The sequence below is a fragment of the Benincasa hispida genome, chromosome 12 (assembly GCF_009727055.1).
Source record: "Benincasa hispida cultivar B227 chromosome 12, ASM972705v1, whole genome shotgun sequence".
In the NCBI taxonomy this organism is placed as follows: Eukaryota; Viridiplantae; Streptophyta; class Magnoliopsida; order Cucurbitales; family Cucurbitaceae; genus Benincasa; species Benincasa hispida.
The window spans coordinates 72175179-72198751 of record NC_052360.1 but is presented as its reverse complement, the minus strand read 5'-3'; the positions used below and the strand labels follow the sequence as shown (position 1 = coordinate 72198751).

Sequence of the window (23573 nt, the reverse complement as noted above, 5' to 3'; positions counted from 1 at the left end):
GCAAAAGTGGTCGTCGAAGTTGATCATCGAAGATGATTTTCGCTGGAAATTGTAGTCGAAGGTGACTATCGGAGCCCAAATTTAGTCGCATGAACGTGGTATTAGAGTTGGTTGTCGAAGTTTGTCGTCGAAGGTTATTGTCGAAGCCTCGAGTTAGTCACCAAAGTTGCTAACTCAAAAGTGATCATCAAAGGTGGTTTTCATTGGAGTTTGTAGTTGAAGGTGGTTGTTGGAGCCTACGAAGGTGATTGTCGGAGTTGGTCATCGGAGTTTATTGTCAGAGCCAATTGGTCAGAGTTGGTAGCGTGAAAGTAGTCATCAGAGTTGGGTCATCGGAGGAGGTTGTCCGAGGCCATAATTGGTTGTCGGAGTTGGTCAGCGAAGCTGTCATCGGAGGTGGTTGTCAGAATCTAGATTTCTTTGTCAGAATTGTCATCGTAGTTGGTTGTTGGAGCCTAGAGTTGTCATTGGAGGTGGTTGTCGAAGCTCAAAGTTGGTCGCTGGAGTTGTCGTCAGAGGTGGTTTTCAGTTCCCGAGGTTAGTTCTCGAATATGATAGTGGCCAATGGGTGGAGCCATAGAAAACATAAGAAGAAGGGAGAGTTGGGGTGAGGTCGTAAAATATACCAACTCAACTCCACCAACATTTAAAGTTGGTGGGCCAATCAATGAGTTGGAATATTATACCAACTCAACTCAACTCATGTTGGTGAGTCAAACACCCCCTAAGTGTTATATTTTATGGATGCATGATTTTATTATCATGGCCATGCATCATAATTTAAGTATTATATTATTTTGATGTATGATTAATTGAGTATATTCATGCATCATATGATGAATATGCATGTTTAATTTTCATGGATGAGAAATATAAATATTATATTTTTTCAATGAAAATGAACATTGCCTTAAGCATGACACTACTTAGATAATATAATCGTTATATTTGATCAATGTCATTAGATGCAAATTATAGATTTTAATATGGCATTAAAATATAAGTGATATATGTTTAATGGATAAATTAAAATCTATAATTAAGAGTTGCATGCAAACGTAGGTCCAAATTATTTTTAAATGGTTTAAAATTAATTCACCTAGACTTATGTTGGAAGTATTTCTAATGAGATTAGAAATAGGTTAATTTTTTAATTTGTTTTAGGATTAAAATGAATTCCATTAAAAGATTAAATCTATAAAATAATTGTCCATAAGGAACTTTTGTCTAAGGAATGTTCTGTCAAGGGCGGGGGTATTTAAGCTGACGTAAACAGAACACCTCTACCTAGAAACCGACCTAGAGGGTGAATTGGGCAAATATTTTATAAGCATGCAATAGGTGATTGATGGTCACTGGAAATGCAATTGCCCCAAGTACCTTGCCGAGAAGAAGAAAGAAAAGGAAGATAAATATGATTCATTGATCCCACAAACTTGGAAAATGACCAAATGCCTGGATACTTGATTCGAGAGCCACTAATAACGTTTGTTCTTCTTTACATAGAATTAGTTCCTTATAGCAACTCAAGGAGGGTGAATGACGCTCAAGGTTGGAACGGGAGACGCCATTTCAGCTCGTGCAGTAGGAGTTGGTAAGTTATTTTTCAGAAATAGATACTTAATTTTGGAAATTTGAATATAGTTCCTAAAAGTAAGAGGAACCTTGTATCCATTTCTTGTTTAATTGAAAAATCATGCTCTGTTTCTTTTTCATTCAATGAAACGTTCATTATGAAAAAAGGTGATACAGTTTGTTGAACTAAAGTAGAAGACCACTTATATGTGTTAAGATCAACTAAATCAAAAGCACTTTTAAATCATGAGATGTTTAAAACTGTGAATACTCAAACAAAAAGGAAAAATAATTTCTCCAAGTAATAAAAATACAATATCTTTGGCATTTGAGATTAGATCACATAAATATCGATAGGATCAAGAGACTATTAACAAATGGATTTCTACGCGAGTTAGAAGATGATTCTTTACCTCCATGTAAATCTTGTCTTGAAGGAATGATGACTAAAAGACCTTTTAGTGGAAAAGGTTATAGAGCCAAAGAGCCCTTAGAGCTTATACATTCAGATCTTTGTAGTCTAATGAATGTAAGAGCTCAATGAGGGTACGAATACTTCATCTCTTTCATAGATGATTATTCGAGATATGGTTACTTATACTTAATGGGACATAAGTCTAAAGCTTTTGAAAAGTTCAAGGAGTACAATGCTGAAGTTAAAAACCTATTAGGTAAAATGATTAAAACACTTCAATCTGATCAGGGTGGAAAGTACATGGATTTAGAATTCCAGGATTATATGATAAAACATGGAATTCAATCCTAACTTTCAGCACCTAGTATACCTCAGCAAAACGGTGTATCAGAAAGGAGAAATAGAACCTTGTTAGACATGACTCATTCTATGATGAGCTATGTTCAATTGCCTAGCTTGTTTTAGGGGTATGCAGTAGAGATTACAGTTCACATCTTGGATAATGTTCCCTCAAAAAATGTTTCTGAAATGCCTTTCGAGTTATGGAGAGGGGGTAAACTGAGTTTACGTTACTTCAGAATTTGGGGTTGTCCTGCACACGTACTAGTGACAAATATTAGGAAGTTGAATCCTCATTCAAGGTTATTTCAATTTATTGGTTACTCTAAGGAAACAATAGGTGGTCCATTCTACGATCCTCAAGAAAACAATATGTTTGTATAGTGTTGGGTTAGATTAGGAACGCTTTGTTTATTTATTATGGACGGATGAGGTTGTACATGAAATCATGTGTTCGACATGGCTTATGCGTTTGCACCCATGCGTCTGAGGTCATGCGTCGAAATGATGATGCGTTAATCTAGCACGCAATGACCACGCGTTCCTATCACAAGTTTTCTTACGCTCGCGCCAAGTATAACGCGAACGCAAGTTTCTCGGGTAATCCGAGGCTGAACACAGGGACTTGTCACTCAATAAAGCTTGTGAAGCGATGCGTTTGAGGCGTTTAAAAGAAAAATAAAAAGAAGTTTAATGGATGTACACACTATTCCTACCCCTAACTAAACAAATTGAGCAATAAAAGACTTGCAATGAGAATAAGTAGAGACACAACAACCATTAATGCATAGTAATGTTTATTATCTTAAATCACCCGAGTAATCCCAGCTCATTGCACTAACGCGTCGCACACCTTTCGGTGGTCAGCCGCATGATTATATCTCTACAGTACATGGTTGTGTCGAGCATAAGATTGTGCCTATCTCTAGGAACAATGCGAACTTTGTTTTAGTGCGTTCCATCTCTTACCTTCTCAGGCAGTTAGACGTGGCTATTTAACTTATAGACAAGCAATGCAAAATCCCATAGACAGGCGTTGCTACACCCTTTCACCAAGAAAAGAAGATTAACTCACTATACACGCACAATGCACACCTCCCGGTGGGTTGCTTCATGCGTCCAATCTCTAGGCTACACGATTAAGCATATGATTGTCTTGAATAAATAAACGCTGAAGTTAAACTATGATAGAAATGAAGATGATGAAGAAGACAGCAATGAAAGAATCAAGATTTGCATTGATCACAAAATGTCTTAATATCTTAAGCTAAAATATAATACAATACAGAGATTAGAAGAGAGATGAAGGACTCTGCGTCAAGGCTGTCGGTGGTGCCGTGGTTGAATGGTGGAGATGTCTCTCTCGAGCTCTATCTCCGGCAAAAGCTCCGGTCGTCACTCGGTATGGTTTGTGGAGATGAATTCTCATTGAAAATCTCGTTCAAGCTCTCATCTGTGATCACAAACCTCTGCCTTGAAGCAGAATTTCAGATGTCTTAAAATGAAGGTCGAAAGGGCTATTTATAGAGTTTCGACGCCGATAGCTATAATGATGACGGTATGGCTCACTGCTGCTTTTGTCGCGGTATGGGCATTGTCACATCGCCTTATCTTGTTGATACTCCCAAGGTATGCGTCCGAGCTTAATTTAGCTGAAGTTATCAACACGTTCTACCCATCTTGCGATCTTCTATTTTGGCTATCACTCCATGGCCACAATCTCTATTTGGTCACCGCAATTTTCATGTGTTGGACGCATGCGATTACCGCAACTTCCATGCGTTGGACCCATGTGATTACAGTCTGCGTTCGTCTTTACGGTAGCTCAGCTTCCAGCACATGCGTTTGTTTTTGTGTTCGCCTAGCTTCAACGCATGCATTTGTCTTTGATTACTTATTTCAAACGCATGCGTTTGATTCCTGCGATAGCTACAAAAATAGACACTTTGGCATGGAGTAATGCATAATATTGGGGTCAGTGAGGATCTAGGTGCTTATTGACACAAAACTCAATTTCTCGCAAATTCTAAGTATTATCACCGCGTTTTCTACTTATTAGCCCTCATGATTCTAAATAAAAGGCTTATAATAACTGGCAGAAATCATATAGACAAATGCTACATTCTCGGAGGAAGACCACATGAGATATCATAAACCACGAAGCACATTAGTATTAAATGAAGCTATTGAAGAATCTGAAGAAACTCTAATGAGAACCTTGAGCGAAAGTGGATCGATCAAATTCCATAATTTATTGAATACAAAGTTTTACAGTAAATAAGCAATAATATATGCATTTAAATCTAAATTACAACATGCTTTAAAAGAAAAGGGATTCAAGAAACCTCACATTTGAAGACATTTTCTTTGCGTTCCCTCAAACGGATCACAAACTTCTTGAAAACCTTCTTCAAGATAACCTCGAACAAAACCCTGACACTACCACAAATGTTACCTTGGTATTCTTAGGGTGAGAACTCATGAGAGGTGGGCTCTAACTATTTTGGTTAATAGGAAAAACTTAATATGGAGGAAGAAGGTTGAGAACTTTCACAAACCTAAGAAAAAAACACACATAACACTTCTGTATTTTTTTTCTTCAATCGTTCAACCCCAACAACTTAGTCCAAGTAGAAGAAAACAATTTTCTTTTTATTCTCTTTGCCAAATTAACCACCCTCCACTAATGTTGGTGGAGAGAAAAGATGGGGAAAGGAGTTGTAATTCCCTTCCTTATTATCAAAATAATAATAATAATATAAATATAAATATGATAACTAACTTATCATATTATATTAAATTATTTGTTATATCATATTATATTAAATTATATGTTATATCAAATATAACATATAACCTATAGTTTTAATATTGTATCACATATAATATTAACTATAGTTTCTTTTCTCTTTAATATGGCATTTAATATAAATTTAATTTATATTAAATTTAACAACTATGATTCTCATTCATAGAAAATATATTTGAATCTCATTCAAATATTTATTTCCTCCCATTAATCTATAATGTATCAAATATATTATGACAATTATATCACATATAATTGAATCAACTTAATTATATCAGATATAAATCCCTCTATTAATTTGAACAATTCAAATTAATCAAAAAACTGATTCTCAACTAAATCCTATTTAGCTACCAAGGGGACCTCATGGACCTGTAGCTTGAAGCTCCAACAGTACATGAATAATTAATTAAACTCTGTAATTACATTATTCACCATCTGTTAACTATCACGCACTCCACTAAAGACTGACAGTTGCACTCTTCGTACTACAGATATATTTAGGTGTCCATTGGATGTAACCAATCAACAGCACGATGACCCTTTACAAATTACTCGTAAGTAAAGCTAGGCCAAATTATCGTTTTGCCTCTGTAGTTACATCTAACTTCTGATCCCTTTAATGAACAATAGATCATAGTCCAACTATGACTAAACCCCTCTCGGGCCAGGAGAGGGTGTAGCGCTATATTGTTCAAGACCGAGAATCAGCTCTTAAGGGAGCAATTTATCTACTTATCCCTGCCTCGGGGAAGGAGTGAATTCCATCTTGTGTAGCTATGTTCCAAACTTCCCAATCAAATGAATCTCCAAAATACCAATCTGGCCACTCTCACCCATACAAATCAATGAACCGCCTTCATCGGCAGGAGTTCACAACTCACTCAAGATTTAGGTCATGTTATCTATGGTCATCCTAGTGAAATGTAAATCTCTATTATGAACGGCGTTATATAATGAGACTAAACATTTTGTGATCCGGTCATATACAAACTTCTTTGTATAGAATATCCCCTCTCACATGTCTAATACATGAATGATCAGGATCAAATCATTTGTAGCACCTTACAACAATTGTAACACCTACAAAGCGGTCCATACTCGTAGTGTCACCAGGATAAAGAACCTAACCTTATCCATCTACTATAGATCTTTTAGGTTATCACTTAAACATGATCCACCCGTATGTCTCCACATACATGTTTAAGTTACAAAGATAACCTTAGATGTTGGTTTATTGGTTTGTGGTTAATGTAACTAAAATATCAAATATTTTATAGACAATGAATAAAATATCAAATATTTTATTAAATACATAATAAGTTTGTTCAACAATGTTTACAAACTAAAGAACCCTACGAGATTTAGGGCATCAAACCCAACAGAATCAACATGGATTATTGATGCAGCTAGTCCTTTATCAAGAGTTAATGAAGAAGCCAGCACTTGAAATCAATCCTTTTCAATCGTTGAGAGTGTCTCGGCATAATGAGAGGGTTGTATCACAATCTGATCGCACTTGGGTTTAACTGAAACTCAGGTTGTCATATCAGATGGTGACGTTGAGGATCCATTATCCTATAAATAGGCAATGAATAACATAGACAAGGACCAATGGGTTAAAGCCATGGACCTTCAAATGAAATCTATGTACTTCAATTCAGTATGAAAGCTTATAGATTTATCTGAAAGGCTTAAACCCCATAGGGTGTAAATGGATCTATAAAAGAAAGAGTGATATGGCTAGAAAGGTACAAATCTTCAAAGCTAAACTTGTAGCAAAGGGTTATACCCAGAGGGAAGGGGTTGACTATGAGGTTCCCCTATTGCTATGCTTAAGTCTATAAGAATTCTCTTATCCATAGCCACATATTATGACTATAAGATTTGGCAAATGGGTGTCAAGACTGCTTTTTTGAATGGCAATCTTGAAGAGAACATCTTAATATCTCAGCTTAAGGGGTTTGTAGCCCAAAGTCAGGAGTAAATGTTTACAAGTTGAATCAATCCATATGGGTTGAAGCAGGGGTCCAGATCTTGGAACATTAGATTTGATACTGTGATCAAATCTTTTGGTTTTGATCAAAATGTTGATGGACCTTGTGTCTACAAGAAAATTATCAATGGTAAAGTAGCTTTCTTAGTACTTTATATTGATAATATCCTACACATTGGGAATGATGTAGGGTACCTTACTGATATTAAGAATTGGCTGGCAGCCCAATTCCGAATGAAAGAATTGGAAGAGGTGTAGTATGTACTTGGCATCAAAATTATTAGGGATCCGAAGAACAGAACCCTGACTCTATCTCAAGTAATTTATATCAACAAAATGTTGACCTGATATTTAATACAAAACTCTAAGAAGGATTTATTACCTTTCAAGCACGAGGTTCACTTGTCTAAGGAACAATGTCATCAAACACCTTAAGAAGTTAAGAATATGAGACGTATTCCTTATGCCTCAACTATGGGCAGCTTAATGTATGTTATGCTTGAAGGATGTCATTGAAAAGAACCTTGAGCGGAAGCGGGATCATCTCTATCTCTATTTTTTATAGAATAAAAATTTTACAGAAATGAAAGCAAAAATTATGCATTTACATAAATTACTGTATACTCATAAAAAAATGCTTAGGGTTTCAAACCCTTAGCTTTAAAGACAAAACTTCAAGATTCCCTCGAACTGACAACGAGCACTACCAAAATGGCGACCTTGGTATTCTCAGGTAGAGAATCCAGAAGTGGTGAGGTCTAACTATTTTGGAATAGTGAGGGAATGATTTGAGAGAAGAGAGGAGGGAAAGGAATTTTTCATAAACTTAAATAGAGAACTATTTTTTCTGTTAATAACGTATCTCTTTTTTACTTCCTTTCTCTTTTTCAATGATGAAGGATACTCTCTCCTATCAAATGCCCATAAAATTTCAACAGTGGGTGGAGAGAAAAGACCTCCTTAATTCAAATAAATTAATTTTAATATATAAATAATAAAATTAATTTATATAAAATAAATATTTAATATATATAAGCATGATAATTAATTTAGCATAATTATATATATTAAACCACATGTTATATCAAATATAACTTATAAGCTATAGTTTAAATATTATATCACATACAATATGACCTGTAGTTTCTTTTCTCTCTAATATGATATTTAATATAAATTACATTTATATTAAATTTAACAATTATGAATCCAATTCATATAATTAATATTTGAATCTCATTCAAATATTTATTTTCTCTTTCAGATGTTATAATGTATCAAATACATTATAATAATTATAATAATTATATCATATATAATTAAATCCCTCAATTAATTTGAACAATTCAAATTAATCCAAAAAATTATTCTCATTTAATACTATTGAGCTACCAAGGGGACCTCATGGACCTGTAGTTTGAAGCTCCAATGGTATATGAATAATTAATCAAACTCTTTAATTAAATTATTCACCCTCCGTTAACTGTCAGACACTCTACTAAAGACCGACAGCTGCACTCTTCACACTACAGATATATTTCTGTGCTCATTGGATATAGCCAATCAATAGTACGATGACCCTTCACAAATTGCTCGTAAGTACATATGGGCCAAAAATTACCATTTTGCCCCTGTAGTTATATCTAACTCCTTAAGTACCACTAATCCCTCTAATGAACAATAGATCATAGTCCAGCTATGACTAAACCCCTCTTGAGCCAAGAGAGTTTGTGGCTCCACATTGTTCAAGCCCTGGAATCAGACCTTAAAGGAGTAATTTATCCACTTACCCCGACCTCAGGGAATGGGTGAATTCATTCTTATGTAGTTGTGTTCCCAGCTCCCCAATCAGATGAATCCCCAAAATGGTAGGCTTATTGAGTCGGTGATCTGGCCACTCTCACCCATACAAATCAAAGGACAACCCTCATAGGCAGGAGTTCACAAATCACTCAGGATTCAAGTCATGTTACCTATGGTAATCCTGGTGAAATGTAAGTCTCTATTATGAACAATGTTATATAATGAGACTAAACATTTCGTGGTCTAGTCATATACAAACTCCTTTGAATAGAATATCCCCGCTCACATGTCTATATATGAATGATCAGGATAAGACGTTCGTGTGAAGAATAAGAGGAATTTCTAGAAGTTTGAGAATCTACAAGGGTAAGAATCGTTCATCCTTTTATTTCTCCCTTTATGATGCATTCTAAGTATGATGTTATCCTATTCTATTCCGTTTTTGTTTGTTATTTTTGTTTCTTTAAAAATGGAAAAATCAAATGTAAGGCATCCCCACTCTTTCGCTCGGGATTCAATCCCTACAGCCTTAACAATAGGGAAAGAGTGAATTTTTTCTTGCGTAGTTGTGTTCCCAGCTCCCCAATCAAATGAATCCCCAAAATGGTAGGCTTATTGAGTCGGCGAGTCTGGCCACTCTCACCCATACAAATCAATGGACCACCCTCAAAGACAAGAGCTCACAACTCACTCAGGATTTAGGTCAAGTCACCTATAGTCATCCTGGTGAAATGTAAGTCTCTTTTAGCAACGGTGTTTGGTCTGGTCTTATACAAACTCTTTGTCTAAGATACCTCGCTCACATGTCTCCACATGAATGACCAGGATCAGATCATTTGTAGCATGTTACAACAATTGTAACGACTACAAAGTAGGTTGTCTTATGAGTCTTGAACAGTATGTGGAGGCATATAGGGACCAATGTTCAAGATACAACCTAAAGGGTCTATAAATAGGGATAAGGTTAGGTACCTTATCCTGGTGACACTATATATACGACCCACTTTGTATTTGATACAAATACAAGGATCCAATGCATTTGTGTAGGTGACATACGAGTAAGGATATCATATGCAATGAGTTATTTGATTTCATATGAAATAGGATGAGTGTTCCCTTAAGTGGTGTCATGCAAGTGGGGGTATCAATAGGATGAGTGTTCGTGTAGGTGACATGTGAGTGGGGATATAAATAGGATGATCTAGACAACTTTGTCTTAATCTTGAGTATATTGTGAACTTCTGTTCATGAGGGATTGTCCTTTTATTTGTATGGGTGAGAGTAGCCAGTTCGTCGACTCAATAAACCTATCATTTTGGGGGCAAAACTGAGGCAGGAGCTGGGAACATAATAATACAAGATGAAATTTACTTCTTCCCGATTTTAGGGTAAGTAAATGAGTATTCCCTTAAGTGGTATCTCCGAGACTTGAACAAAGGGCCCTAACCTCTCACTGGCCCGAGAGGTTTCTATATAATGGTTGGATCATAAACAGGTTGTTCATTAGAGGAGCACTGGTACTTAAGGATGCAAAGATAACCCAAGGGTAAAACAACAATTTGACCTAATTGGTGTTACAAACACTCGTGAAGAACTAACTTGTTGTTATTGGTCTATATCTATGGACACAGAAATATACTTCAGTGAGAAGAGTGCCGCTGTGGGACTTTAGTGGAGTGTACCCACACTTAACGAATATTGATTAATTTGGTTAATGAGTTTAGCCAATTAATCTTAAATCGTTGGAGCTTCTGATCTGTAGGTCCACCAAGTCCCTTTGTTAGCTCACTAAAGTATATTAATGAGGAATGGTTTGAATTATTCAAACCAATTCAGGAAATTGTATATTGATATGATTGATATATATTTAATTATAGATGTGATTTATAATTTAAATTATGTAAGAAAGATATATTTGAATGAGATTTAAATATTAGATTTATATGAATTGGATTCCTAAATAGATCTATACATATAAATATGTGATATTTATATGTTAATTAACTCTATATTAAATGTAATTTAATATAGTTACTTAATTGATTAGTTAATGGTTAATTAATTGATTAAAAAATGATAGAGAGGTGGAAGAATATAAACGTATGGTTTATATATATATATTAATTAGTTAACTATATTAAATTAGATTTAATATATGATTATTTTACCAACATGAGCGTAGCTCAACTGCTTGTACTAGGGGTTATTTAATTCATTGACATCAAGAGTAAAAAGGGAAATACTTCCACATAAATTCATCCTAATAGCCCATTTAGGGCAAGTATTCATTTGGAAAAAAATTGATTTTGTGAAAATCATACCCTAGCCTCCAAAAGAATTCCTCTCTACACTGTCTCTACAATCTCTCTACCTCTTCCTCCAACTCTTGGAATTATTCTTGTGGTAGTGTCGGTGGTCGTTGAGAAGACGTTCGTGAATCATTCATCCTTTTATCTCTCCATTTATGATGCATTCTAAGTATGACGTTTATCCTATTCTATTTTGTTTTTGTTTGTTGTTTGTTGTTTTTGTTTCTTTAAAAATGGAAAAATAGAATGCAAGGCGTCCTCACGCTTCCGCTTGGGATTCGATCCCTATAGCCTTAACAATAGGGAAGGAATGAATTCCTTCTTACGTAGTTGTGTTCCCAACTCTCCAATCAGACAAATCCCCAAAATGGTAGACTTATTGAGTCGGAAAGTCTTGCCACTCTCACCCATACAAATCAAATGACCACCCTCATAGGCAGAAGCTCACAACTCACTCAGGATTTAGGTCAGTCACCCTTGGTCATCCTGCTGAAATGTAAGTTTCTTCTAGCAACGGTGTTATAAAGAGAGACTATTTATTTCGTGGTCTGATCTTATACAACTCTTTGTCTAAGATACCTTTGCTCACATATCTCCACTTGAATGATTAGAATCAAATCATTTATAATACTTTACAACAATTGTAACAACTACAAAGCAGGTTATATCTGTAATGTCACAAGGACAAGGTATCTAGCCTTATATCCATCTACTATAGACCGTTCAGGTTATCACTTAAACGTGATCCACCTGTATGTCTCCACATATTATATGTTTAAGTTACATCTAGTAACTTGGATCTTAGTTTATTGGTTTTTGGGTTAATGCAACTAATTGCTAAAATAAAATACTACTTCATTTTATTAGATAAATAATAAGTTTGTACAAATACATTTATAAACTACAAGATCACGAGATTTAGGGCATCAACTCCAAATGAGATTTAGAGTATCAACCCCAATATCATATACCTTCTGTCCACTTTCAAGGCTCCTATGGTTATTTGTAAAGCCATCGAAAAACACTGGAGGGACTTTTTACGGAAAGGAAACTTGGATAATAACAATATCCACCTTGTTCGCTGGTCTAATGTTACACAACCAAAAAACAAAGGTGGTCTCGGTATTACCAAGCTGACTGACACAAATTTTTCTCTCCTCTGTAAATATGGCTTTAGAAGTTTCTCATTGAAGAAAAGCCCTTATGGAAGAATATAATCTTGGTCAAATTCTCTTATAATTCTAATGATGATTTCCCTACTAAGGGTTGGTTCAGCAGTGTAAAAGCCCCTTGGAGGTCGATCGTTAAAGGTGTTGACTGGTTCAAAGCCAACTTTTAGTGGGTCGTCAACAATGGTGAACGAATATCCTTTTGGAAAGGTAATTGGAACCGATTCAGCCTGTTGGCGAATAGCTTCCCTCGATTATTTGTTTTATCCATTGGAACTGACTGTTCCATATGTGAACTCTGGAGCTCTGGATATACAACATGGTTGGCCGCTTCTTGATAGAGTATTAACACAGTGGAACAGGGATAAGACCTATTTTCCAATTTCGGATAACAGAAGAGAAGAGGATAAACCAAGATGGAAGCTTAATAACAATGGTTCTTTCGATATCTCCACAATCGAAGAGGCACTTTACCAACCTGACCCAGGGAATTCTATTTCCACACAAGGAGATATTTTCATAGGCCTTTGGAAGTCATAGATCCCTAAGAAGTGCGACTTCTTTGTCTGGACTTTGCTATACAAAAGTATCAATACCATGGAAGTTCTTCAAAAAGGCTTGCAAATCTTGTCACCTCGGCCAAACTGGTGCACTATTTGCAGGCTAAGTGGGGAAAATATGGACCATCTCTTCATCCACTATAGGAGTCAACCAAATTTGGATCAAGCTTCTAACTTTGTTAGGCTGTCGAGTTGTAACGACTGATAATTTTCGTGACTTATGCATCAATCTATGCAGCTTTAAACTTGACAACCAAAAGAATAACTAAAACTAAATAAAATTCGCACACGTGAAAAAGTAAAATTTAAAGGCAAAATAGGAAAATAAAAAAAATAAAAAATAAAAAATTCGTAAGCCCCATTTATAAGAAGGTGGATTTCTTTCTTTATAAGCTCCATATGTACCATTTGTAACACAATAGTATATTAGCACAACAATACCTTCCTCATCTGCCTAAAAGAAATTAAAATTAATAATAATAATAACTCATCTTCTAAAATAAGTTTTGAATCTTTAAGGCTTCACTGTGATATGGTACCATTTATGATTGCTTTACGGGAAAAAAGAAAAAAAAAAAAAAAAAACTTCTAATTTTCATTCCCTTTCGCAAATCTTTGAGCTTTTTATGAAAAAATTAATTTTGTTGTCACTTGACATTTTGATAACTGAAAAATTCTGACACAATATGCGTAAAATATTTCTTCACATGTGAACGGAATAGATACACCTATATGTGTGTATTTGACAATTGTAGTATCATGTTATTATTAATTCTACTTAGAGACTAGAAAGATACTTACGATAAAACTCACATTCAATTAGCGAAGGAAACATCAAAATTTAATAAAAATGTAAGGAAAAAAATGAGATGTAAAGATTCTCCTATTCAAATTTACTCAAAAGGTTTTAAGAACCTTGCTAAAAGTAAATTAGAAAATTGATATTAAATATATGTATAGGTTTATATAATAAAAATGTAAGGACAAAATAGAGATGTAAAGATTCTCCTACTCTTTTTTTAACGGACTACTTTCTTTCTCAAAAAAAACTTCAATAAATAAAAGAATACATCGAAGAATACATCATAAAGATTCTCCTACTCTTAGATATTTTCTAGATTAGAAAACAAAGAAAATTGATATTAATTATATACATATCTTTTATTATATATATATATATATATATATATAATCAATTGAAATTTCAAAGATAATTCAATTTTTTTTTAAGTTGATTAAAAATGAGATTGAAACTTTTAATTTCATCCTTTAAAAAACTAGTTGAACTATATTAAATTTAGATTTACACAATTATTCATAAAGATCAATAAAGTTTTATTCTAACTTTATTAATCCCACATTCTTCAGTCAAAAAGCCACTAGTGATAACTTATAAACAAAACAATGATGAGATCAAAGCACAAGCAACTTTAATATGCCAATGCCAGATCCAAGAAAACCCTAATACATAAAATATCATCCTTTGGTATATATAAAATCTATAAAGAAAAAATGGAGAGAGAGAGAGAGAGAGGTGTAATTAACAATCAAAATGAAAATTAAATATTAGTAAAATAACTTGACCCACAAATTAATTAAAAATTTTGCTTATAACCACCATCCATGGCATAGTATTCCAGACATACATTTATAATATTCATATTATTTGATTATGATTATTTCCACCATAGCCTATATTAATTATAAAATAAAATTCTTTAATTGAATTTCCATTACTCATTGCCCCATTAACATGCTGGCACATGCCCTTGTTCCCTCTCTATGGGTCCCTAAATATTTATATTTTTTTTTTCCTTCTTACCCACAAAAATGATTACACAAATACCATAAATTAAGGTATAAACTAATGCAAAGAAAAAAAAAACAAAAAAGAATCTTCTTTCTCCCACATAATATAATGGGATTTAATTTCATAGCATAAAAAACCATTTGACAACCAAACAAAGAAATGGGTGTGATTTATTAAGGAAAAAAAAACCAAATATATATATATATAGATATGGATATATATATATTGGAAAATTAATTAGTGGTAATAATAATAATTAAACATAACAAACAAACCAACCAGACAGACAGTAGGTGAAAGTTTACAGCTTTTGATGTCTCTTCTATTACAAATATTGTCCCCAACAACACATCATTTAATTTTTTTTTTTCTTTATATACTAATAATTTAAACAAAAAACAACATTAAATTTTTAAAATTACACAGAACAACATGCAAGTTTCCAAGCTGGAACACCATATTCTTTTTTCCCTTTCTGCTTTTCACAAAACCACTTTCTCAATATCTCTTCTCAGCTAGCTTCTGCTTTTGCATTTCTCCATGGCTCTTGGGGCTGAAAAATTTAAGATAAAAAAAAAAAAAAAAAAAAAAAAAAAAAAAAAAGATAAAAACCAAAATTTTAAATAATGTTTTGATAATTATAATTAAAGTTATTAATGGGAAAATTGAATTAGGGTTCTTGATTAATTACCAAGGCCAATGGCTTCTGATCCTTTCATGATTCTCAAACGCTTGCATGAATCCACAAACATCCTGTAAAAAGAGAGAGAGAGATTAATCTGGCTAGAAAAAAAAAACCGAACTGAAACGAAACATAAATTAATGAAACTTAGGTTAGAAAAAAAAAACCAAACCGAAACGAAACGTAAATTAATGAAACTTACTCCCATGGAACATCCCCAACGAGCATCCAATCGCCATCTTTATCTTCATAAGTAGGAACAAACTCAGAGCTGTTGAGAAGATCCATCAACTTCCTTTCATTCATGAAATCTATCATTCCTTGTGTACCATATTCACCTTTTTAAGGAAAGAAAACCAAATCAATTCTAACTTTTTTTTATGTTTCATTATTGCATGTGAAAGAAGAATTAATTAATCATCTTTTAGAATGAAAAAATTAAACCAAGTTTATTTCTTCTTCTTTTTTTTTTTTTTTTTTACCCATAGTGAAGGAGCTGAACATCTTGGCCAAGGCATCAGAAAGCTCTTGGTAGCTTTGATACATTTTTAGGTCAACCTTGCGAAGATATGGAGCACCATCCATGCAAACCTTCACAAATGCAGCTGACCCACCATTTCCTTTCTCCGTTCCTTCGCCGCCGCTCGTGTTCTTCTGTGCCATCACATTCTTCCTGTACGATCGAACTGGTGGCCAACCCACAACTTGTGCTCTACAAAAAACCAACAAACCAACAAAAAATTATTCAATGTGACTGTTACTCTAACTATCAGATGCATGATTGTGGGAGGGAAAATTTCAAATCTCTAACCAAACAAGATACAAAACCGACAGTTACAACTCAACAAACCCTAAATTGAGTTTAGTTTGGTTTGGAGGAAGAAATTTACTTGGCGGGTGGCTTAGCTGGATCCTTGGAGCAGAGGCTTTTTTGACCGTCGACGTTCGTAGAAACATTCTTAATATTCTCGTTGAGATCCACCCCGACACCACCGCCACCGGCACCGTCCTTGCTCTGAATGTTAAGTTTGAGATCAACAGTTTCAGAGAATCCCCTCTTGCCAGAAGCTTTGAGGGTCATCTCGACGGTCTGATCTCCGCCACAGCCACCGGGCAATCCGAGGCAGAGCTCGGTCTCCTTCAAGCTAACAAACTCGTTGGGCATATTCCGGCCGACTACTTCCATATAGAATCAAAAAAAGCTTTTAAAAGTGTCGTCGTTTTTAGGCTTTCTTTTCTTTCTTTTTCTTCTCGTAGTGTCGCCTTCTAGTTCTTGTGTGTATTATATATTATGGCTTTGGTTTTAATAGAGACTGCAACCCAATAATATAAGCAACCAAAATTCACTCTCTTTTATTGGATAGCAAGTAAAATCATTTTAACACCATCCATATTATTTTTTATGTATTGTGTATTTTTATATCAAATCATTAATTATTGGTCCCTACTATAAAGTTTATTTATTTATTTACTATTTATTCGATGCAATAAAGTATATGACATGTCAATTGATTTAAACAGTTTATTCGTTTTCCATTTTTTTTTTCCTTTTTTTCCCTTTTTTTCTTTTCTAGTTTTCTAATAGTCTAAAAAGTCGATTATATGTTTTTATTGTGCATTGAGATGTTGATATAAATAAACTTAATTCTCTTTTCAAAAATAAAATAGAAATAAACTATTTTTTTAAGCATGGCATCATCCCTATGAATTTTTATAAGGAGAGAAATTTCACAACATATGATATAAATAATAAATTAATTTGTTTAAAGAGGTAAGCAACAAAAAGTTGCTAATGTGAATATGATATAAATAATAAATTAATTTATTTAAAAAGTATTAAAGTATGTATTCTTTTTATTTAAATATTTTTTTTGAATTTTGTATATACATAATTTTTTTTTCAAAAATATACATCAATGTCGATATTTTATCGATATTATCATTCTCATTTTCTTGAGACCTCAAAATATTTTCGTTCATATCAGTATTTTATATCTTAATCACAATGTGATGGAGAGTCATGAATTATTAGGGGTTGTTTGCTTTATAGAAATGTTGATAATCGAAATATTTAGATGCCCAAAATTATAGAAGTATACCATTGCAGATGTCCGGTATCCTTGAATAACCATATTTATTTTGTAAGAATGTTTTCGAAGATATCTAAGAATATCGATATAACAGTGTTTGTTTTGTATGATTCCTATCCAAGAATGTCTTAAATTTACATAATGTTCTAAGAATGCTGACTATTCATTAATTTATAATAAATTTAATATAAGTTGAACTTATCTAATATATTTATTTTTATCGATTCTAATTTCTTTTTTAAATTAATATAATTTTATTATTTTATTTGTTATTTTTCTCAACAAATAATACATATTAATTTAAAATTTTATAAAATAGTTTGAATTTGAAAATCTATTTTTAAAAATAAAATAACTACCAAAGAAACTAAATATATACTTGACAATATTTATTTTAATTATTATAGAATAAAATAAAGAGGAGTGATATTATATATATATATATATATATATATATATGAAAATGGTTAATATAAAAATGGGATGCTCTCAAGAGGGGAATCCAGAAAACCCATACTTCAGGAGGGCATCCAAACCTCTCGAGATGCCCTCCATAAGGGTATCCTAAGATGTCTAGAAATCTCCAGATGCTCGAATATCTTACATTACCACAAAATAAATGCAATAATCTAAATGTTCACTCCATGAAAATTTTAGATTCTCACAAAACAAATGACCCTTAGATATAAAAGAGAAGTTATACAAATTCTTTGAATTTGTATCTAATATTGATTAAAAGGTTTTTATATCTTACCTACGATCATTATTTATTAGAAATTAAGAACAACTAAGAGTCTATTCGGTAAAGATCTGAAGACAGAAATTTGAAAATAAGAGATTCAATATAGAATTGTATTTCATGTTTTCATATACGTATTTGGTGGTAAATTCAAAATTTGGATTCTAATTTAAACATTTGTTTAAAATGTGTTTAGTATATTATTTATAATTTTTCAACGAATAAAAATGAGACACGTCAAATGAAAAATTAAGAAATTGTTAATTAAGTTTGGCATGTGGGGGATCAATAAACAAGAATTTTCATATTGGCAATGTGAAAATTGGAACTTGAGGAGAGTGCCTAACAGTTAGAATCAACCATCACATGCAACACACTAATCAACTTTGTTATATATTAATAATACAATTAATTTCCAACAACTACCATTAAATTCCATCTTGGTGTAAGAGGAATATTAACATTTTTATAATTTAATACTTCAAAGTTGGTAATCTTAGATTAAAATTTTCTATTATTATTACGTTTTAACTAACTTTTCCAAACTCTTAACATTATTACAAAGACGAAGGTAGATTGATAATCTTAATTACGGAATTAATTGAACTTCGGCTAACATTGATGTTTTAAATATTAAATAAAGATAAAATGGTGAGATTTCATCATACATAATGACAATACCTTTTCAAAAAATATATATATATATATTTTGCGCATGTTATGTATACTAATAATTTTCTAAATATAATTTTTTTTACTAAAAAACCAATTTTTTATTTCTAAAAATAATTATAATAAAGCTATATAATTATTATTTTTTAATAATTATTGAAATCTATCCCATAGGCCATAACATGTAATCAATAATTATATGGAATAAAATTCAATAATTTATTTTAATATTCACTCACATATTCACATCCATTTGGTTGTTATTGTAATTCTCAATCTAGAAAATGTCATTTATGTACTAAAAAAAGGTATTTAATTTTCTTTTTTCTTTTTTCTGTTTTATTTGATTCAATAATTTATTAAACTGAATTGGAAACCTAATAAAATATTAATATTTTTATAATAAAATTAAAATTAGTTTATAAATTTGTAACTATTTTAAATTTCGCCCATTTTGCTTTGCAGTAAAAATGTTGTATGCTGTCACAAAATTAGGAAACAAACAAGCGGATTTTCTTGAAAACCATGTTGCTTTATGCCTTTCTTTTTAATTAAAAATTTATAAAATATAATTTTTATGAAAAATAGTTTGTAAAATTAGAGAAGTATTTATGTTAAAATAAACCATGTTACTAATTAAAACGGGATTGAGCCATTTGGCATTCACTCTTGGATCCATGAAATTATTATTATTATTTCCTTTTGAAAAAAAAATAAAATAAAAAATGAAGATTCTTCCATGAACCTTCCTTATGAGCATATATGCACATGAAAATTATATTTTATATTATATCTATAAATAGTAAAGGCATGAATGGAAAATTGCATATGGATTGTCTATTGCCTTTTCTACATTTTTTTTTTCCTTTTTAATTCAATTACCATATATTATATAGAAAATTTTTACGGATAAGTAAAATGTCAAACTATTTATAGAACAGCAAAAAAAAATACGGATAGACTTCTATCAGCGTCTATCACATAGTATCAATGAAAGACTTCTATTAATTTCTATCATTGATAGATATTGATAAAGTTGTATCAATCTCTATCAAAAGAGATTAAAATTTTGCTATTTTATGTAAATAGTTTCTCTTATTAATATACTACACCAGAATAGATGAACCAATTATTTAAAAATTGATGGGTTGAAACTACACTTTCCTTGTTTCCTTAGAGGACCCTTTTTTCTTCTTTCTTGAGGCATTGTTTTGAATGTGACTAATATTTGCATTCAACAAATTAGGAGGGATTTCCTCTAGTTAGGCACATCCATGTTCAGATGATATCTATCTCCCATTATTTTCTTATCTTTAAAAATGTCCCACTAAAAGGTAGAAGCACAGAAAAAATTGTGTAATGAAAACAAATGCAACTTCGGTATCAACTAACAGAAGATGGATGAATGAGTTGAGTCAATCTAATTCTATATAACACTTTGGGACCAAAACTCAAATGCCTACTCTTCGTACCTACTCTACCTATATATTTAAGTCTATGATTGTGTATTCACCAATAAAATGAGGATAAGAACATAAGGGAAACTCTTAATAGACCCACATCCTCATATTCAAGCAATGCCCCATGCTTCTATTTCATCTTAGAAATTAAAATAAATATAGAAAAATAAAAAGGGTCTCATTTACTTTATGGAAATAAAGTCGGCTTGAATCTAGGACATCCCAAAAAGGATCCTTCTTTGATACCATATTTGATAGTATGGGATTCCATCTCAAAATCAATTGATAATAAGAGAAGTAACTCATTTATGTTATAAGGAGTGTGAGTCCCCTTGGTATATGCTTCTTTTGGGTTCACCATTTTTTATCGTATCATAATTTCTTCTTATTGGTGTAGGACTCTATGTGCTTCGATACCAACTTAAATCACTAATTGACCTAAAAGATTAAGTTCGTAGGTAAAGACAAATTTAATTATATATCATTAACCGCCTCAAAAAGTGTTTTGGAAATTTTATGTTTATTTAATTTAATTTATTCTCAAAAGTTGTAAAAGAAGACAGATGTTTCAACTGTCCTTCATCCCTCTCAAACTTAGGTTTTTAATCTTGGATGATTTTTTTTTATTTTTTTTTATTTTTTTGTTATGAGATATTATATCTATGTAGATTATCATTAATAAAAATCATAATAAAAGAAGATTTTGTTGCTTTTTAGAAACTACCCTTTTGAGAGATTCATTAAAAAAATTATATAATCTTAAGTATGTATATAAAGGAAAGTTAAAGAAAAATAAAAAGGAAGGAAGAAGAGGGGAAATAAGTAATAAAAAAAAAAAAAAAAAAAAGATGTGAGACATAAAAATGGAAAAGGGGATATGTTTGAAGAGATCCCTGCAAGACACATGAACATCAAGCAACAGCAACAATGCAAATACTATCAGCATCATTCATTCTAAAAGGAAAAAGAAAAAAAAATAAATGTCATGGTGGTGACTGACGGACAAGTCACATCTCAAAGAGAGGGAGACATTTCTAACCCTAGCTGTGCCCTTGCTATGTCACAATCCTCTCCAAACCCCATTTCTCTTTGCCTTGTTTCTTTCCAAACCCTAACTCCTTCTCTCTCATTAAATCCCCTCTTCTTTTCATTACCACATACATATTCTTCAATTTAATATTCCAAACATATATATATATATATATATATATATATATATATATATATATATTATATATATATATTTATTCTCTAAAAACGCTTCGTCCATTTTGATTTCTTATCAATTTTTAAGTTTGTTCTCTTTTAATCTCTGAATGATCAAAATGTTCAATTTTATCTTTGAACTTTCAAATTAAAAACAATCATTATCTTTTCTTTTATTACATTATTTTTCCATCTAATATCTACTATATTTGGTCTCTAACCTATTTGTGGCTTGAAATCATGCAAATATTAGGATGTTAATACACATATTCAAAACCAGGGTCATTATGTTGATTTAGAAAATAAAGGTAAAAGACCAAAATTGTTATTTTTTGAAAGCTAAAGAACTTTATGGATCAAAATCATAAAACAAATTCGGGAGTTTAATGATAAAAGAAAAAATAGTTGTTTTTAAATATAGAAAAATAAATCAAAATGTTTATAAAATATAGTAAGACTTTAGGACTATCAATGATAGATACTGATATACTTCTATCAGTGTCTATCAACATCTATCATTGATAGTTCTAAAATTTTGTTATACCTGTAAATATTTTCAACAGTTTTACAATTTGAAATAATTTTTCTAAAAAAAAAAAAAATAGACGTTTTGAAAGTCTAGAAATCAAGATAGAACAAGTCTTTGAAAATTGTGGGGCCAGAATATGATTTAAGGGGAAAACTCCCTATTTTAAATTTTTTAGGAGTCAAAATCATATAAGCTTACAAGAAATCAATTTTTTGCTTTCAATTCCCAAACAACTCCCTTACCCTCTCTTGAAAGTGACAACCCCACTTGCTTCTCTAATCCATATACATTTATTTATTTATTTTCAGATTTGGTTTTTTTATCCTTTGCATTTTTTTTGGTTTTTCCCCTTATTTGTGTGTTGAGATTTCATTCTGTTTTTTGTTTTATCTATTGTATGTAAAATGGAGATAAGATAAGTAAAATGAGTTCATTTTCATAATTTGGTATGGTGTAACAATTAATGTACAGTCAAGAGCTTTTGTATGATATCTAGTTATTGTGTTGTGAATGAATTGATTGTTTCATTTAGTTCCTCCTATTTAATAATTATTTGGTATTTGGTTTTGAATTTTTAAAAATTAAGTTTATAAATACTATTTTTATCTATTAATTTCTTTTTTTTCTTTTTTTATCTACTTTCTAATCATATTTTTAAAATTCATGTCATTTTTTTTAAATTAAAAATAATAATAAAATTTGGCTAACAATTCAAAAAGACAACAAATTTAAATTCAAATAGTTCAAATAAGACTTTACTGCAAAATATATTCTACAACATGATTTGTTTTGAGTTGGAATTTTCATATTTTAGATAAAATCACAATTCTAGAGTTCTTTTCTTAGTCAAGTGTAAATCATTTCTCTTTTCAAAAAACGAAAACAAAAAGGATAAATTATTACCTCTCCCTCCATGTAGTTAGTTTAATGGTTTAAATACTATTTTGGTCCATATATTTTGAGTGTTCGTTCATTTTGATCTCTATATTTTTAAAATGGTTATTTTAGTCTCTATACTTTCAACTTTGATTCATTTTTATTCTTGTACTTTCAAAATATTGGTTTTGGTCATTATACTTTCAAAAACTGACCATTTTAGTCTCTTCATTTCCATTTTTACTTCATTTTTTAGGGATAAAAGTAGTTAGTTTTTAAAAATTCAACGACCAAAATAAACAAAAGTTGAAAGTACGAGGACTAAAGTGAACATTTTGAAAATATAAAGACAAAAATAAGCCGAAGTTGAAAGTATAGGACCAAAATGAACATTTTAAAAATACAATGACCAAAATCAAAAAAAATAAAAAATAGGAGAACCAAAGTAGTATTTAAACCTAGTTTAATTATTGCATAAATTTTGACCACAAAGATTAAACCATTTTTTCTAAGAACATATCATATTAAACCCTA

General features: G+C 31.6%; 1 protein-coding gene across 1 annotated transcript; it reads right to left on the bottom strand.

The window, feature by feature from the left end:
- Window positions 1–14965: 14965 nt before the first annotated feature.
- On the bottom strand, window positions 14966–16769 carry LOC120092789 (auxin-responsive protein IAA14). The gene is made up of 5 exons (XM_039050993.1): window positions 16358–16769; window positions 15950–16179; window positions 15670–15805; window positions 15477–15538; window positions 14966–15338 (listed from the first exon to the last, which is right to left on the bottom strand). Exons 1-5 carry the CDS (start codon window positions 16651–16653, stop codon window positions 15301–15303), a joined length of 762 nt encoding a protein of 253 aa, XP_038906921.1. The 5' UTR covers window positions 16654–16769; the 3' UTR covers window positions 14966–15300.
- Window positions 16770–23573: the final 6804 nt, after the last annotated feature.

What these genes read in the sequence shown, in the direction of transcription:
- LOC120092789 (XM_039050993.1), bottom strand. Translation starts at nt 16,653, where the DNA reads ATGGAAGTAGTCGGCCGGAATATGCCCAACGAGTTTGTTAGCTTGAAG. An exon ending in GTTCAGCTCCTTCACTATGG is followed by an intron (nt 15,806 to 15,949) that starts GTAAAAAAAAAA and finishes TTCCTTAAAAAG; the next exon opens with GTGAATATGGTACACAAGGA. An exon ending in GTTGGGGATGTTCCATGGGA is followed by an intron (nt 15,539 to 15,669) that starts GTAAGTTTCATT and finishes CTCTTTTTACAG; the next exon opens with GATGTTTGTGGATTCATGCA.